Here is a 17,578-nt window from a genome sequence, read left to right as displayed (position 1 = left end):
CAGAAATCTTGCTTGTTTGTAGGTGACCAAATACTTATTTTCCACCATAATTTGCAAATAAATTCATTAAAAATCCTACAATGTGATTTTCTGGAAAAAAAAATCTCAATTTGTCTGTCATAGTTGACGTGTACCTATGATGAAAATTACAGGCCTCGCTCATCTTTTTAAGTGGAAGAACTTGCACAATTGGTGGCTAACTAAATACTTTTTTCCCCCACTGTATCTCAGATAGACTTATGTCCCACCATGTCACCATCCATTAAAGGAAGCAGACATGGTGACAGGAGAATGTAGCAGTCCCTGGGTTACAACTGGTGACAGCTTACAGCCATACACCATGCTATGAGCTTATGAGCTGATGTAATGTAGATCACCAGTGACTGTGAAGCAGTCTCTATTCGTCCAGACAAGCTGTCTAAACAAAGCCTCTTGTGTTTTAGCGTTCCTCTCTCAGCATGTGTTGAACCACCAACCCCTGACAGGTTTACTCCTGTCCTCTGGGTATATTTGCCAGCACAGAAAGCGGTAACCGTAACCGTTCGAAATCATACATAGAAGCTGGTAGTGGAAAGACACTAATTGCCAATTGTTATGTAGTGCTCAGACAAGATGCTTCAGAGAGAGAGTTCAACCCGACAATGAACAATTTGTCAAAGAACACCGGCAGGAAATGTTTAATAAGTCTCACAGTCTCTCAGAGTTCAATAAAACTGTAGTCGTGGAACAACAGTTTTGGACAGCCTCACAGCCAACAAAACTGTTTAGCTTCAAACCATTTATTTTCATTGAGTTCATTTTAGATTAGACATTCATAGATGCACTGCAGGCACGTGCACAGAAAGTGGTTTAACTGTGAAATGCTTACTTACAAGCCCTTAACCAACAATGCAGTTTTAAGAAAGAATAACAAAAAAATAATAAATAAAAAATACAATATAAAATAATATGAAATAAAAGTAACAAATAATTAAAGAGCAGCAGTAAAAATAAACAATAGCGAGGCTATATACAGGGGGTACCGGTACCGAGTCAATGTACGGGGGCACAGGTTAGTCGAGGTAATTTAGGTAATATGTACATGTAGGTAGAGTTAAAGTGACTATGCGTAGATAGTAAACAGAGAGTAGCAGCAGCGTAAAAGAGGGGGGTAGGGGGGGTCAATGCAAATAGTCTGGGTAGCCATTTGATTAAATGTTCAGGAGTCTTATTGCTTGGGGGTAGAAGCTGTTTAGAAGCCTCTTGGACCTAGACTTGGCGCTCCGGTACCGCTTGCCGTGCGGTAGCAGAGAGAACAGTCTATGACTAGGGTGGCTGGAGTATTTGACAATTTTTAGGGCCTTCCTCTGACACCGCCTGGTATAGAGGTCCTGGATGGCAGGAAGCTTGGCCCCAGTGATATACTGGGCCGTACGCACTACCTTTTGTAGTGCCTTGCGGTTGGAGGCCGAGCAGTTGCCATACCAGGCAGTGATGCAACCAGTCAGGATGCTCTCGATGGTGCAGCTGTAGAACCTTTTGAGGATCTGAGGACCAATGCCAAATCTTTTCAGTCTCCTTAGGGGGAATAGGTTTTGTCATGCCCTCTTCACGACTGTCTTGGGGGCGTGCTCGGTCCTCTTCTTTTTCCTGTAGTCAACAATCATCTCCTTTGTCTTGATCACGTTGAGGGAGAGGTTGTTGTCCTGACCTCCTCCCTATAGACCAGGGGTGTCAAACTCATTTTAGCTCAGGGGCCACATGGAGGAAAATCTATTCCCAAGTGGGCCGGACCGGAAAAATCATGGTATATATAACTTAAAAACAACAACTTCAGATTGTTTTCTTTGTTTTAATACGATCAACATACAACATAAAGCTGGAGCCTGAGGACAGTGTGTCCAAAATAGTACAAGCACAACATCACTATTAATCATAAAACACGTCAAGTTTATTTGAAAATTCTAAAGAAAAAGAACACACAATGCCTCAGTGATTAACAGAACTGTTTCACAGATCACAGAACTATATCAGGGTGTCATTTCTCAGGCAGAAATGTAGATAAAAATAATGAAATCCTGTTCCCCAAACAAGTGCAAGAACCACAGAGTCAAGAATAGGTTAAATATACAAATAAAATAAAAACAATTAAAAACAATAGCACATCAACATAAAAACATATAAACATAAAGCTGGAGCCTGAGGACAGTGTCCAAAAGCACAACATCACTATTAATCATATAAAACACCTCAAGTTATTTGAAAGTTCTGAGGACAAAGAACACACAAACACACAATGCCTCAGTGATTCACAGAAGTATATCACAGATCACAGAACTATATCAGGGTGTCATTTCTCAGGCAGAAATGTAGATAAAAATAATGAAATCCTGTTCCCCAAACAAGTGCAAGAACCACAGAGTCAAGAATAGGTTAAATATACAAATAAAATACAATCAATTAAAAACAATAGCACATCAACATAAAAACATATAAACATAAATCTGAAAGCGTTGCTCAAACTCCCGTAACAGTCCCGTTATTTTATCTTTGAACCGCTTCATGTCTGCCACATGTTGGGTCGCGCACACATTTTTCAGACAGGGGAAGTGAGCTGCATCACCACCGGCAAGTTGCGTCTCCCACAATGACAGCTTCAACTTGGAAGAACGTATGCTGTCATAATACTGCGTGACAACTTTGTTGCGCCCTTGCAGCTGTTTGTTCAAGTTATTCAGGTGCTCTGTAACATCCACCATAAATGCAAGGTCCTGCATCCATTCTGCGGAATGAAATTCTAACACTGGTTTGCCCTTTTCTTCCATGAACTGTTCAATTTCTTCTCGTAAATCAAAGAAACGCCTCAGCACAGCACCTCGGCTTAACCATCTTACCTCAGTGTGGTATGGCAGGCCATAGATGTGGTCTTTCTCTCTGAAAAGGCTGTCAAACTGACGGTGATTCAGGCTTCTGGATCGGATGAAATTAACAGTTTGGATGACCACCTTCATGACGTTATCCATCTTTAATGACTTGCAACACAAAGCCTCCTGGTGCAAAATACAGTGAAAAGTCAAAAATCACGTCCTCCATTTGCAGATTGCACTTTCTCTCTGAACTTTGTCACAACGCCTGCTTTTTTCCCGATCATTGAGGGCGCACCATCTGTAGCCAGGCTGACAGCGCGGGACCAGTCCACTCCGACCCTGTCCAGCGCGCCGACGAGTGCGGTAAAAATATCAGCTGCTGTCGTTGTATCTGTCATCGGCACCAACTCCACGAACTCCTCGGTGACGGTCAATGTGTCATCAACTCCGCGGATGAAAATGGCCAGTTGTGCAACATCTGTAATGTCCGTGCTTTTATCAATTGCAACCGAAAACGCAATAAATGACTTTACTTCTTGCTTCAACTGGCTGTCCAAATCCACTGAAAGATCGGAAATCCTGTCTGCAACTGTGTTTCTTGTCAGGCTGATATTTGCAAAAGCCTGCCGCTTTTCAGGGCACACAATCTCCGCTGCCTTCATCATGCATGTTTTTAAAAATTCACCCTCACTAAATGGTTTTGAAGCCACTGCCATTTCATTAGCAATGAGGTAGCTAGCTTTCACTGCAGCGTCACTGATGTCTCGGCTGTGAGTAAACACAGACTGCTGTTTCTTCAGACCCGCCAACAGTTCATTCACCTTCTCTCATCTCCGCTGTCCTTGAAAGTTGTCATATTTGTCGGCATGAAGACTCACATAGTGGCGACGAAGGTTATATTCTTTCAGCACTGCAACATGCTCTGAACACACCAAACATACAGCTTTCCCATTCAATTCTGTGAATAAATAGGATGACCATTTTTCTTGGAACACTCTGCACTCTGCGTCCACTTTTCTCTTTTTTGACAGAGACATATTGGGGCAATGAGGGTGCCAAAGCACATAATGTTAAAAGTAGAAGCCGTAATAAATATCGCGGGCAAAACAAAGTAGCTCATTGGCTGCACGTGCTTGACCTACTTGCTCTGCCCCGGTATAAACAGTATGCTTGCTTAACACAATTGCTATTGCGCCATCCAGTGGACGCAATTGGAACAGCAGTTTATTTTATAGAAAAATTGCAGCGCATTTTTATACTTTACAAAATTATTATATATATATATATATATATATATATATATTTTTTTTTAAATCATCTCGCGGGCCGGATTAAACCCGTTTGCGGGCCTGATCCGGCCCGTGGGCCGGACGTTTGACACCCCTGCTATAGACTGTCTCGTCGTTGTCGGTGATCAGGCCTACCACTGTTGTGTCATCGGCAAACTTAATGATGGTGTTGGAGTTGTGCCTGACCATGCAGTCATGAGTGAATAGGGAGTACAGGACGGGACTGAGCACTCACCCCTGAGGGGCCCCCGTGTTGAGGATCAGCGTGGCGGATGTGTTGTTACCTACCCTTACCACCTGGGGGTGGCCCGTCAGGAAGTCCAGGATCCAGTTGCAGAGGGAGGTGTTTAGTCCCAGGGTCCTTAGCTTAGTGATGAGCTTTGAGGGCACTATGGTGTTGAACGCTGAGCTGCAGTCAATGAATAGCATTCTCACATAGGTGTTCCTTTTGTCCAGGTGTGAATGGGCAGTGTGGAGCGCAATAGAGATTGCATCATCTGTGGAACTGTTGGGGCGGTATGCAAATTGGAGTGGGTCTAGGGTTTCTGGGATAATGGTGTTGATGTGAGCCATGACCAGCCTTTCAAAGCACTTAATGGCTACAGATGTGAGTGCTACGGGTCGGTAGTCATTTAGGCAGGTTACCTTAGTGTTCTTGGGCACAGGGACTATTGTGGTCTGCTTGAAACATGTTGGTATTACATACTCAGAAAGGGACAGGTTGAAAATGTCAGTGAAGACACTTGCCAGTTGGTCAGCGCATGCTCGGAGTACACGTCCTTGTAATCCGTCTGGCCCTGCGGCCTTGTGAATGTTGACCTGTTTAAAGGTCTTACTCACATCGGCTACGGAGATCGTGATCACACAGTGGTCCGGAACAGCTGATGCTCTCATGCGTGTTTCAGTGTTACTTGCCTCAAAGCGAGCATAGAAGTAATTTAGCTCGTCTGGTAGGCTCGTGTCACTGGGCAGCTCGTGGCTGTGCTTCCCTTTGTAGTCTGTAATAGTTTGCAAGCCCTGCCACATCCGACGAGCGTCGGAGCCGGTGTAGTACGATTCCATCTTAGTCCTGTATTGACTCTTTGCCTGTTTGATGGTTCGTCTGAGGGCATAGCGGGATTTCTTATAAGCTTCCGGGTTAGCGTCCCGCTCCTTGAAAGCGGCAGCTCTACCCTTTAGCTCAGTGCGGATGTTGCCTGTAATCCATGGCTGCTGGTTGGGGTATGTACTTAGTCACTGTGGGGACGACGTCATCGATGCACTTATTGATGAAGCCAGTGACTGATGTGGTGTACTCCTCAATGCCATCGGAAGTATCCCGGAACATATTCCAGTCTGTGCTCGCAAAACAGTCCTGTAGCTTAGCATCTGCTTCATTTGACCACTTTTTTATTGACCGAGTCACTGGTGCTTTCTGCTTTAGTTTTTGCTTGTAAGCAGGAATCAGGAGGATAGAATTATGGTCAGATTTGCCAGATGGAGGGCAAGGGAGAGCTTTGTACGCGTCTCTGTGTGTTGAGTAAAGGTGGTCTAGAGTTTTTTCCCTCTGGTTGCACATTTAACATGCTGGTAGAAATGAGGTAGAACGGATTTAAGTTTCCCTGCTGTTACAGCAGCATAACATTTGATTAACACTTGATTTAAATCATCATACATTTTGGGTCTGGTTGGCTGATACGCGCAGCAGAGGGCAGAAAGACAGAGAGGAGCGGCTGCATCAATGATCCAACACAGGTAGTCTAGACTCTAGCCAATCACTATATACTAAAATATAGTTTGAGCACCTGCCTCCTGAAAGGTCTGTGCACGGCCCTGATGCACAGTCTGTGTGTGGCTAGGAATCATATCTGTCACCCCCACAGTGTTCTGTCTGACTGAAGAATACATCTAGGATCTACTTTCTATTCATTAATGGACCGAGAAGCATAACAGAGTGTTATGTACTTATTGGAAGTGTATACGTTACATGGATGCTGGACCCTGGAAGTGGGTGCATTGGTAGGGACAGCCAAGCACTGCCCAACCCAGTCTGCTCTCTCTTTCCCTGGCCAAAGCCCTTAGCTCCTACCCAGCTGCCACTAGCTCCCACTCTCCAACTCTCCCCTGGCTTTGCCAGAGACTGCAGCCCAGTCAACCCTTCATCTTGTTGGGTAAAATATCTATTCAGCTAAGTCCCCTACCTACACCACCACCACCGGTATCATTATCATCATCATGTATCATCCCTCTGAAACTCACATATCATTTGTGCATTGAAACCAGCAATAAATGCAGCATGACTCTAAGTAGCATAATTCAAGACTCCTTTATGCCCTACAAAGTCAACAGCATAAACCTATCTTGTTGTGAGGTAATGTCTCAACTAAAAGCACATAAATTACAGTTGTGTCAGATTTACTGGCATGAAGATACTGAGGCTTAAATCTTCTGTAGCATCACATTTAATTTTGTACATTCTCCTCTGGCTAAGCTCAGGAATAATTCAATTCTTATTCCATTTGATATGATCATTACCGGGTCTATTTGTCTCCATTCTGATCTAAGACAAGGGCATGTACTGAATGACCGAACCAGTCAAACATTTGACATTTTAGTCATTTAGCAGACACTCTTATCCAGAGCGACTTACAGTAGTGAGTGCATACATTTTCAAACTTTTTTTCATACTGGTCCCCTGTGGGAATCGAACCCACAACCCTGGTGTTGCAAGCGCCATGCTCTACCAACTGAGCCACACAGGACCACGTAATGATATAATAGAGCGACAACGGCCATGACTGGTCAAAACTAATTAGGCCAAACTGAGTTATTTTCATTTCTCATTTTAAATGTCTTGTTTATCTCTTGTTTATCTAAACATAAATACATGATCATCTCTCAAGTGTTTAATGTGAGTCAGTGTGGGCTCTCTCTCACTCTCTCTCTCTCTCTCTCTCTCTCTCACACACACACACACCTCCCTCCCTTAGCTAACCCCCAACAGATGGTCAATTTAGCCAGACGTGAGAAAGAAGCCAATCAACTGCGTGACTGAGACTCATTAATGAGTTAGCTCACCCCCTCGTTTCTGTTTCTCTGCCACAATGCAAATCAGAACTCTGTTTCTGTTTCAACTTTCCGTTGCATATGGAACAAGAGGTTGCAAACAGAAGCAAACCTTACCCAAACCCTATTAACCCTGCATCTATACCAAACAAACAACAAATTTGAGCCCGTTTGCTACAGCAGGAAAATAATCCTGCAGCAACAGGAAATGTGAATTATTATGTGGAGTATAATTAATGGACATTTTTACAAACTTCAGAAGCCTTTTTAAACCTCAAACACATTACAAGTTTTACATTTCTTCCATTGCAGGAAAGTTGTCCTGCAACAGGGTGATCAAATTCAGATCCTACATCTGTAGATGCCTCCAGTCCACTCCAGCCTGTACCAAGAACAGAACAGTCCCATGAATCAACAGTGTAGAGTTATGGCCTAATTTTCCTAATTACAGTGCAGTGAGACGTTGGCCCTGCCTGGGAGTGCTGATTGGGCCGGGTGATTAATATATATATCTATATCTTTCAGCTAGACGACTGATCCCTTCCTTCTGCAGAGTCCACAGTTTGGGGCCTACTGTGCATCGGTCTATCCATTAGCTACAGCGACATGACCTATTGCATTACTATTCACTCATTCACCTCCCTCTTTCTATCACAACAACCATGGACTTAATACATTGAGAGATAGAGAGAGAGAGAGAGGGAGACAGGTGGAGGGAAGGGGTGGGTGAGGTGAGCTAAGAGGTTTGAGACTGAGCGTGCACCCTTTTCCCTATGTAGTGCACTACTTTTGACCAGGACTCATAGGCATTTGGGATACAGCCTGAGACTACTACCCCCCTCCCCAAAAACACACCCTCGCCTCTTAAAAACAACTTGGGGATGCATTTTTCATTACTGATTTCACTAAATACCATAATGTTACATTATGTAAATGTAAATGTAATGTTACAAGAAGGTGAGAGAACCAGACTGGAATGCAGAACAAGCAGAGAGAGAGTACAGGGACAGAGTAGTAGAGCTGTTTATTCCTGTGAACAGATTTCTGTGAACATGCTTCTGTGAACATATTTCTGTAAACATATTTCTGTGAACATGCTTAGCAATGGTTTTCTAGTTGCTAATCTTGTTGACGGGCCTTGGAGGCAGAGCCAAAGCTATTACGACCAAACATGGTCCATATATTTTCATGCATACTTAATCTGACGATACTAAACGAGTGTATGCTTATCCTCTAATTTGACGGCTCACCAGGTCCAGGGAGATCGTTTAGGGCTGAATTTATGAGACAGGCCTATTACTAGGAGGATCTCTTCTCACACTCCGCTGGACACAGCTAGCTGTTTGTAGTCTGGCCCAGTACAAGCCCAGCCTAACTGCAGACAAGAGTGGGCCTACTGTAGACAGCATCTAGAGGCAGATTCAGACTGGACGAGGCCTATTGTAGACAGCATCTAGAGGCCAGATTCAGACTGGACGAGGCCTACTGTAGACAGCATCTAAAGGCCGATTCAGACTGGACGAGGCCTACTGTAGACAGCATCTAGAGGCCAGATTCAGACTGGACGAGGCCTACTGTAGACAGCATCTAGAGGCCAGATTCAGACTGGACGAGGCCTACTGTAGACAGCATCTAGAGGCCAGATTCAGACTGGACGAGGCCTACTGTAGACAGCATCTAGAGGCCAGATTCAGACTGGACGAGGCCTACTGTAGACAGCATCTAGAGGCCAGATTCAGACTGGACGAGGCCTACTGTAGACAGCATCTAAAGGCCAGATTCAGACTGGACGAGTCCTACTGTAGACAGCATCTAGAGGCCAGATTCAGACTGGACGAGGCCTACTGTAGACAGCATCTAGAGGCCAGATTCAGACTGGACGAGGCCTACTGTAGACAGCATCTAGAGGCCAGATTCAGACTGGACGAGGCCTACTGTAGACAGCATCTAGAGGCCAGATTCAGACTGGACGAGGCCTACTGTAGACAGCATCTAGAGGCCAGATTCAGACTGGACGAGGCCTACTGTAGACAGCATCTAGAGGCCAGATTCAGACTGGACGAGGCCTACTGTAGACAGCATCTAAAGGCCAGATTCAGACTGGACGAGGCCTACTGTAGACAGCATCTAGAGGCCAGATTCAGACTGGACGAGGCCTACTGTAGACAGCATCTAGAGGCCAGATTCAGACTGGACGAGGCCTACTGTAGACAGCATCTAGGGGCCCGATTCACAATTGAGATAAGCATACTCAACTTAGACGTTCACGTAAATCCTTCAATGATTTCAATGGGAGACTTTTGAGGAATTTGAATTAAGCCTGCGGATCATAAGCCATAATATCGCCATGAGCCTTTTAGGACATCATATATTTGGCATCTTCTCAGGCCATCAAATTCTAGAGAGTCTATAACAATAGCAGTCCAACACTATCACATTACCATAGCAAATTGGAGGCAGACAGTAAAGTCACGTCACGCTACAACGTTAAACTACATGGAAATTATCTGCTGTTTCTGTTGCTTACCTGGCCATTGCCACTCCAAACACACAGCCGCCCACGATGGACCAGAACCCAATCCAGCCAGCATCCACCTGTAGAGAGAGAGAGGGAGAATTTGAATGATTAAAATCCCCTTTATTGGGTGAAGACCCTTCAGTACATAAACGTTCAACCCTCAGACTTCATGCACCACTGCGCTCATGTGTACCAGCCTGTAAGAAAAACACAAGTTTAAAGGGACAACTCCAGATCCCCCTCATCATCAACAGAGCATAATGCCCCCTGAAGGCAATGGAGAGAGATTGAGATTGAAGTAGAGAGAGAGAGATCGAGAAAGGAGAGAGAAAGATTGAGATCAAGAGAGAAAGAGAGCGAGAAAAAGAGAGGGGGGGGGGGAAATAAATAATTAGAGGAAAGAGGGAGAGAGAGAGACAGAGACACACACAGAGAGCGATTCCGTTATTATTCCATGTTCAGTATGCCATACACGGCTCCGAGGACCGAGGGTAGACAGAGTGCAGGCTCAGAGTGTCTGAAGACTGGGGAAACCTGTCAATCAAGCCCAGGGTAAATTGAAGCCCTGTATTCTGAAAGTGGAATAGGAGTCAATAGAAACGGCTGGTGATGTCAGCGTGATGTTTCATCACAGACAAATGCCTGCTCTGACAGATGGAGAAGGAGAAGAGAGGACAGACGTCATGACCATGGTCGTGTTCAGTAGGGAGAAAACAGAGTGAAACAGGGAGACACTAACTCAACTTGTCTAATACGAAGAGATATGTAAGCTTTGCGTTGCAAAAAGTTTTGCTACGGTGTTGTCCCCTGAACTAGACCCAGGGCCTACTGCTGCAGCATCAGCATAAGAGACTGACTGCATCACAGACGGAGACCAATGAGTCATCCATTTGCGCAAACAGACACACACACGTTCGTCACGTCTCCGGCAGGCAGCAGGTAAATAAAGTAGGCTTCAAATCAGTGTCTGACATCCAGGCGAAGACTGAAGAGTGCCAATGAAAGTGTGCTGCGATTCTGAAGTTATAACTCAGGTGGAAAAAGAGGAGCAACGTAGAGATGGCCAGATGTGAGAGTCAACAAGACGAGACCAGAATGTACAGAGGATCATCCACAGAAGAGGTCTAGAGGCCATTTCTAAATGTTTCTAGCAACGGTACAAAGGTTCTTGAGATCACGTTGATGCACCTATCAATTTGAGAACCTGAACGCACATTTTTACATTTACGTCATTTAGCAGACGCTCTTATCCAGAGCGACTTACAGTTAGTGAGTGCATACATTTTCATACTGGCCCCCCGTGGGAATCGAACCCACAACCCTGGAGTTGCAAGCGCCATGCTCTACCAACTGAGCTACACGGGACCGCAAATCATTCTGTATGCTATTTGAGTGTCAAAGAAGAAATCATAACGTTTTGTGTGTGTGTGTGGTTAATTCACTGAAATATGCTCAGTGCTAGCTGCACACGTACAGGCCTGATTTGTGCCGTGCTCAGCTTAATCATGCGTGTTGTTACTACTGTGTCAATAACCAGGAAATGATTGCCGTTGCCATGCCGACATTTTGTACAGTGTGGAAGCCAAGGCTTCAGGTTCTCTTGTTTCTAAGCCTTTTAAGACAGTAATCATGGCACATATCTGTGGGTTTAGCACAACATGATGACATTGCAATGCTAATTCATTCATGGGTAACCACGGACAGCATCAAAAGACACCACGGAAGTTACAGTTGGTACACTGTCTGTCTGTCTGGAGGCATAACCAACCACCATTCGGAGACTGGACCTGTATTCGCAAAGCATCTAAGAGTAGTTCTGAATTTTTATTTTTTATTTTTTATTTAACCTTTATTTAACCAGGTAAGCCAGTTGAGAACAAGTTCTCATTTACAACTGCGACCTGGCCAAGATAAAGCAAAGCAGTTGTCACGGTTTCGGCCGAGGCTGCCTCTCTTCCTTGCTCGGGCAGGCTTCGGCGTTCGTCGTCTCCGGAATACTAGCTGCCACCGTTGCATGTTTCTATGTTCGTTTGCTTTTGTCTGATTGTTGTTACACCTGTTATCGTTTAGTGTAATTAGTGTCCTATAAGTTCTCGTTGTGTTTGTCTAGTGTTGTGTGTGATTGTTTTACTGTCGTGCGCTTAGCTTTTGTATGTACAGTTTGCTCGGTTGAGCTGCTCTCCATTCTGTGTTTTTGGAGTATTTTGTCGCACGTATTTTGTGCGCCCGCTTTATTTCGCCTGTGTGCGGAGTTTCTCGCCTCAGGGCATTTGTTTTCGTGCTGTGTTTTGTTGCCAAACAACTAAAGTATTTTGGACTTACTTTGTGCGTCCTGCGCCTGATTCCACCACCACACCCACCTACAGCTACACTGACAGAATCACACACCATACTCGATGGAGTCAGCAGGAGCCGCAGCAGCACAGGCGACGTTGGAGGACAGGATCCGCGAACAAAATGACCAGATCCTGCGGATGGGGTCCGCACTGCAGGAGGTGATCACCACCATCCGAGGCTGGGAGACCCGAGGACTCCTCCACCGCCATCCTCCCTGCCCGCACCATCGGCAGGTCAGCCCATTCCCGCTCCGGAACCCAGAGGAGATCGGCTCTCGCTCCCGAGGGCCTACGATGGGACCGCGGCCGGGTGTCAGGGATTCCTTCTCCAGGTGGAGCTTTACCTGGCCACCGTGCACCCGGCGCCCTCGGGACACGAGAGCGTGTCCGCCCTGATCTCCTGCCTTTCCGGGAAGGCGTTGGAATGGGCCAACGCAGAGTGGAGGAGAATCGACGCGAACACCATCACCTACGACAGGTTCTCCCGCCGCTTCAGGGCGGTGTTTGACCATCCCCGGAGGGGAAAACGCGGGGAGCGTCTGGTCTGCCTCCGGCAGGGGAAGAGGAGTGCCCAGGAGTTCGCCTTGGAATTCCGTACTCTAGCGGCGGATGCAGGGTGGAATGAGCGGGCTCTCATCGATCACTACCGATATAGTCTACGCGAGGACGTTCGTAGGGAGCTGGCCTGTAGGGACACCAGCCTCTCGTTCGACCAGTTGGTCGACATGTCCATCAGGCTGGATACCCTGCTAGCTACCCGCGGACGTTCCGAGGGGGGTCCGTCCATTTCACCCTCCAGCGCCTCCGAGCCATGCCCCATGGAGCTCGGGGGCGCTGGCGCTAGAGAGAGGAGGGGTCGGCTTACGAGGGGGTCCATCTCCTGCACCAACTGTGGTCGGGGAGGACACACCGCGGCTAGGTGCTGGGGATGGCCTCCTAGGGGAGAGGACGACGGGTCCCGCACTGGGGAGTCCTTCCAGGTGAGTAGGCGCCCCACTCACCCAGAGCTCTCTGTTGCACATTTCTGTATACCTGTGCGTTTTCCACAGGTAGCACCTCATTCCCAGCATAAGGCGCTGGTAGATTCAGGCGCGGCTGGGAATTTTGTTGATAAGAAGTTTTGCTTAGCCTTAGGGATTCCCCTTCTCCCTGTTGACGTTCCCTTCCCGTTCATGCCCTAGATAGCCGTCCGTTGGGTGCGGGCTTGATCAGGGAGGTCACTGCGCCACTTAGGATGTGTGCGCAGGGGGTCATCAGGAGATGATCCAGCTATTTCTGATCGACTCGCCTGCGTATCCGGTGGTGCTGGGCATGCCCTGGTTGAGTACCCATAACCCATCTATTTCGTGGCAGTAGAGGGCTCTGATGGAGTGGTCTGCCCAGTGTGTGGGTCGATGTTTAGGCGTTTCCGTAGGGGCTACCTCGGTGGAGAGTCCAAACCAGGTGCCCGCATTGCACGTTCCCCCTGAGTATGGGGATTTGGCTATTGTGTTCAGTAAGTCGAGGGCGACGCAGTTGCCTCCCCATAGGCAGGGAGATTGTGCGATAGACCTCCAGGCAGGAGCTGCGCTCCCACGGAGCCATGTGTATCCTCTGTCTCAGGAGGAGAAGAGAGCTATGGAGACGTACATAGACGAATCTCTGAGACAAGGATACATACGGCCCTCCACTTCCCCTGCGTCCCTCGAGTTTCTTTTTGTGAAGAAAAAGGATGGAGGATTACGCCCGTGCATTGATTACCGTGGTCTCAATCAGATCACGGTGAAGTACAGTTATCCACTCCCGCTGATTGCGACCATGACGGAGTCATTGCACGGGGCGCGTTTCTTCACTAAATTAGATCTCAGGAGCGCGTACAACTTGGTGCGCATTAGGGGGGCGATGAATGGAAGACAGCCTTTAGTACCACCTCGGGCCATTACGAGTATCTTGTCATGCCATACGGGTTGATGAACGCTCCTTCAGTTTTCCAATCCTTCGTGGATGAGATCTTCAGGGACATGCAGGGGCAGGGGGTGGTCGTGTACATCGATGACATTCTCGTGTACTCGCCTACCCGAGTCGAGCATGTGGCCCTGGTGCACCGAGTGTTGCGGAGACTGTTGGAGCACGACCTGTATGTCAAGGCAGAGAAGTGTCTGTTCTTCCAGGAGTCGGTCTCCTTTTTGGGTTATCAGTTGTCTGCGTCAGGGGTGAAGATGGAGGTAGACCGGGTGTCAGCCGTGCGTAATTGGCAAACGCCAACCACTGTGAAGGAGGTGCAGCAGTTTTTGGGGTTTGCGAATTATTACCGGAGGTTTATCCGGGGTTTTGGACAGGTGGCAGCTCCCATAACGTCTCTTTTGAAGGGGGGTCCGGTGCGTCTGCAGTGGTCAGCCGAGGCGGACAGGGCGTTTGGGAGGCTGAAGGACCTGTTTACCTCGGCTCCGGTGCTGGCGCATCCGGATCCCTCTTTGCCATTTCAGGTAGAGGTGGACGCGTCAGAGGCCGGTATAGGAGCCGTGCTGTCGCAACGGTCCGGCGCGCCACCTAAACTCCGCCCCTGTGCTTTTTATTCCAAGAAGCTCAGTCCGGCGGAGCGAAACTATGACGTGGGGGACAGGGAGCTGTTAGCCGTGGTACAGGCCCTAAAGGTGTGGAGGCACTGGCTTGAGGGGGCTCAACACCCTTTCCTCATTTTGACGGACCACCGTAACCTGGAGTACATCCGGGCAGCGAGGAGGCTGAACCCTCGCCAGGCGAGGTGGAATATGTTTTTGACCCGGTTCACATTTAAGATCACGTACATCCCTGGGTCACAGAACGGTAAGGCAGACGCACTGTCTCGGCGGTATGACACGGAGGAGAGGTCCGTGGAGCCCACTCCCATACTGCCGGAGTCGTGTCTGGTGGCACCGGTAGTGTGGGAGGTCGATGCTGAACTCGAGCGGGCATTACGCACCGACCCTAGTCCACCTCAATGCCCGGAGGGTCGGAAGTACGTTCCGCTCGAGGTTCGGGATCGATTGATCTATTGGGCTCACACGTCACCCTCCTCTGGACACCCTGGTATCGGCCGGACAGTGCACTGTCTTAGTGCCAAGTACTGGTGGCCCACGTTGGCGAGGGATGTGAGGGTTTATGTTTCCTCCTGCTCGGTGTGCGCCCAGTGTAAGGCGCCTAGACATCTGCCTAGGGGTAAGTTACTACCCCTGCCCGTTCCACAACGACCATGGTCTCACCTCTCGGTGGATTTCCTCACTGACCTTCCTCCTTCACAGGGGAATACCACTATACTGGTCGTTGTGGACCGGTTTTCTAAGGCCTGTCGTTTGCTCCCTATGCCGGGCCTTCCTACTGCCCTGCAAACCGCCGAGCACTATTCACCCATGTGTTCCGGCACTACGGGTACCCGAGGATATTGTGTCTGATCGAGGTCCCCAATTTACCTCCAGAGTCTGGAGAGCTTTTATGGAGCGGTTGGGGGTCTCGGTGAGCCTCACCTCGGGTTACCACCCGGAGAGTAATGGGCAGGTGGAACGCGTGAACCAGGATGTGGGTAGGTTTCTTAGAACATACTGCCAGGACCGGCCGGAGGAGTGGGCAAGGTACGTTCCCTGGGCCGAAATGGCCCAGAATTCCCTACGCCATTCCTCCACTAACCTAACCCCTTTCCAATGTGTGTTAGGTTACCAGCCGGTTCTGGCACCTTGGCAGCAGAGCCAGATCGAGGCTCCTGCGGTGGATGAGTGGGCGCGGCGCTCGGAGGAGACATGGAACGCTGCACACACGTCCACCTGCAGCGGGCCCTCCGTCATCATAAGGCGAGCGCCGATCTCCACCGCAGTGAGGGACCGGTGTACGCACCTGGTGATCGAGTCTGGCTCTCTACCAGAAACCTGCCCCTCCGCCTGCCCTGTCGGAAACTGGGTCGGCGGTTTGTAGGGCCATTTAAAGTCCTGAGAAGGTTGAACGAGGTGTGTTACAAATTACAACTACCTGTTGAGTATAAAAGAATTAACCCCTCGTTCCATGTGTCTCTTCTCAGGCCAGTGGTAGCTGGCCCACTCCAAGAAAGTGAGATCAGGGAGACTCCTCCGCCCCATTGGACATCGAGGGGGCACCGGCGTACTCCGTGCGGTCCATCTTGGATTCGAGACGTCGGATGGGGGGTCTCCAATATCTAGTGGAGTGGGAGGGGTACGGCCCGGAGGAACGGTGCTGGGTGCCGAGGAGAGACATTTTGGACCCGTCTCTCCTGACGGAATTCCATCGTGGGCACCCGACGCACCCTGCTCCGCGTCCTCCTGGTCGTCCCGAGGCCGGAGTCAGCGCACGTCTGGAGCCGCGCGTCAAGGGGGGGTACTGTCACGGTTTCGGCCGAGGCTGCCTCTCTTCCTTGCTCGGGCAGGCTTCGGCGTTCGTCGTCTCCGAATACTAGCTGCCACCGTTGCATGTTTCTATGTTCGTTTGCTTTTGTCTGATTGTTGTTACACCTGTTATCGTTTAGTGTAATTAGTGTCCTATAAGTTCTCGTTGTGTTTGTCTAGTGTTGTGTGTGATTGTTTTCACTGTCGTGCGCTTAGCTTTTGTATGTACAGTTTGCTCGGTTGAGCTGCTCTCCATTCTGTGTTTTTGGAGTATTTTGTCGCACGTATTTTGTGCGCCCGCTTTATTTCGCCTGTGTGCGGAGTTTCTCGCCTCAGGGCATTTGTTTTCGTGCTGTGTTTTGTTGCCAAACAACTAAAGTCTTTTGGACTTACTTTGTGCGTCCTGCGCCTGATTCCACCACCACACCCACCTACAGCTACACTGACAGCAGTGCGATAAAAACAACAACACAGAGTTACATATGGGGTAAAACAAAACATAAAGTCAAAAATACAACAGAAAATAGAAAATATATATACAGTGTGTGCAAATGTAGCAAGTTATGGAGGTAAGGCAATAAATAGGCCATAGTGCAAAATAATTACAATTAGTATTAACACTGGTATGATAGATGTGCAAGAGATGATGTGCAAATAGAGATATTGGGGTGCAAATGAGCAAACTAATTAACAATATGGGGATGAGGTAGTTGGGTGGGCTAATTTCAGATGGGCTGTGTACAGGTGCAGTGATCGGTAAGGTGCTCTGACAACTGATGCTTAAAGTTAGTGAGGGAGATAAGAGTCTCCAGCTTCAGAGATTATTGCAGTTCGTTCCAGTCATTGGCAGCAGAGAACTGGAAGGAATGGCGGCCAAAGGAGGTGTTGGCTTTGGGGATGACCTAGGATACACTATTATTTAAAAGGCAAAATCGATCCTAGATTAGCACTCCTACTCTGAAATCCCCAAAGGTTACAGTACACTGTCTGTCTGGAGGCAGCAGAATTAGAGGACACATTTTCTTTTTTACAACCAAATCTCTATTTTTTAAAAATGTAAATGGAATGTTATAGAAGGTTCCAGACACCTTTTTCATGATTTCCCATGTTTTTGAGAAACTTACCCCAAACAGCAAATCACTTCCTTATCCTCGTTGTGTAGTATGGGGGAGCCTAAAAAACATGAACATAGGCT

At 47.9% G+C, this 17,578-nt stretch overlaps 1 protein-coding gene across 1 annotated transcript in view; it reads right to left on the bottom strand.

Moving 5' to 3' along the window:
• LOC121554878 (solute carrier family 49 member 4 homolog) overlaps positions 1-17,578 on the bottom strand; it is an 87,477-nt gene that overhangs the window by 23,266 nt on the left and 46,633 nt on the right. Inside the window, exon 6 of the mRNA XM_041868598.2 lies at positions 9,708-9,775. Coding sequence (XP_041724532.1) covers positions 9,708-9,775 — 68 coding nt within the window. The remainder of the gene's footprint in view (positions 1-9,707; positions 9,776-17,578) is intronic.

Source organism: Coregonus clupeaformis, chromosome 40 (genome assembly GCF_020615455.1).
Source record: "Coregonus clupeaformis isolate EN_2021a chromosome 40, ASM2061545v1, whole genome shotgun sequence".
Classification (NCBI taxonomy): domain Eukaryota; kingdom Metazoa; phylum Chordata; class Actinopteri; order Salmoniformes; family Salmonidae; genus Coregonus; species Coregonus clupeaformis.
This window is presented reverse-complemented; position numbering and strand designations above follow the sequence as displayed.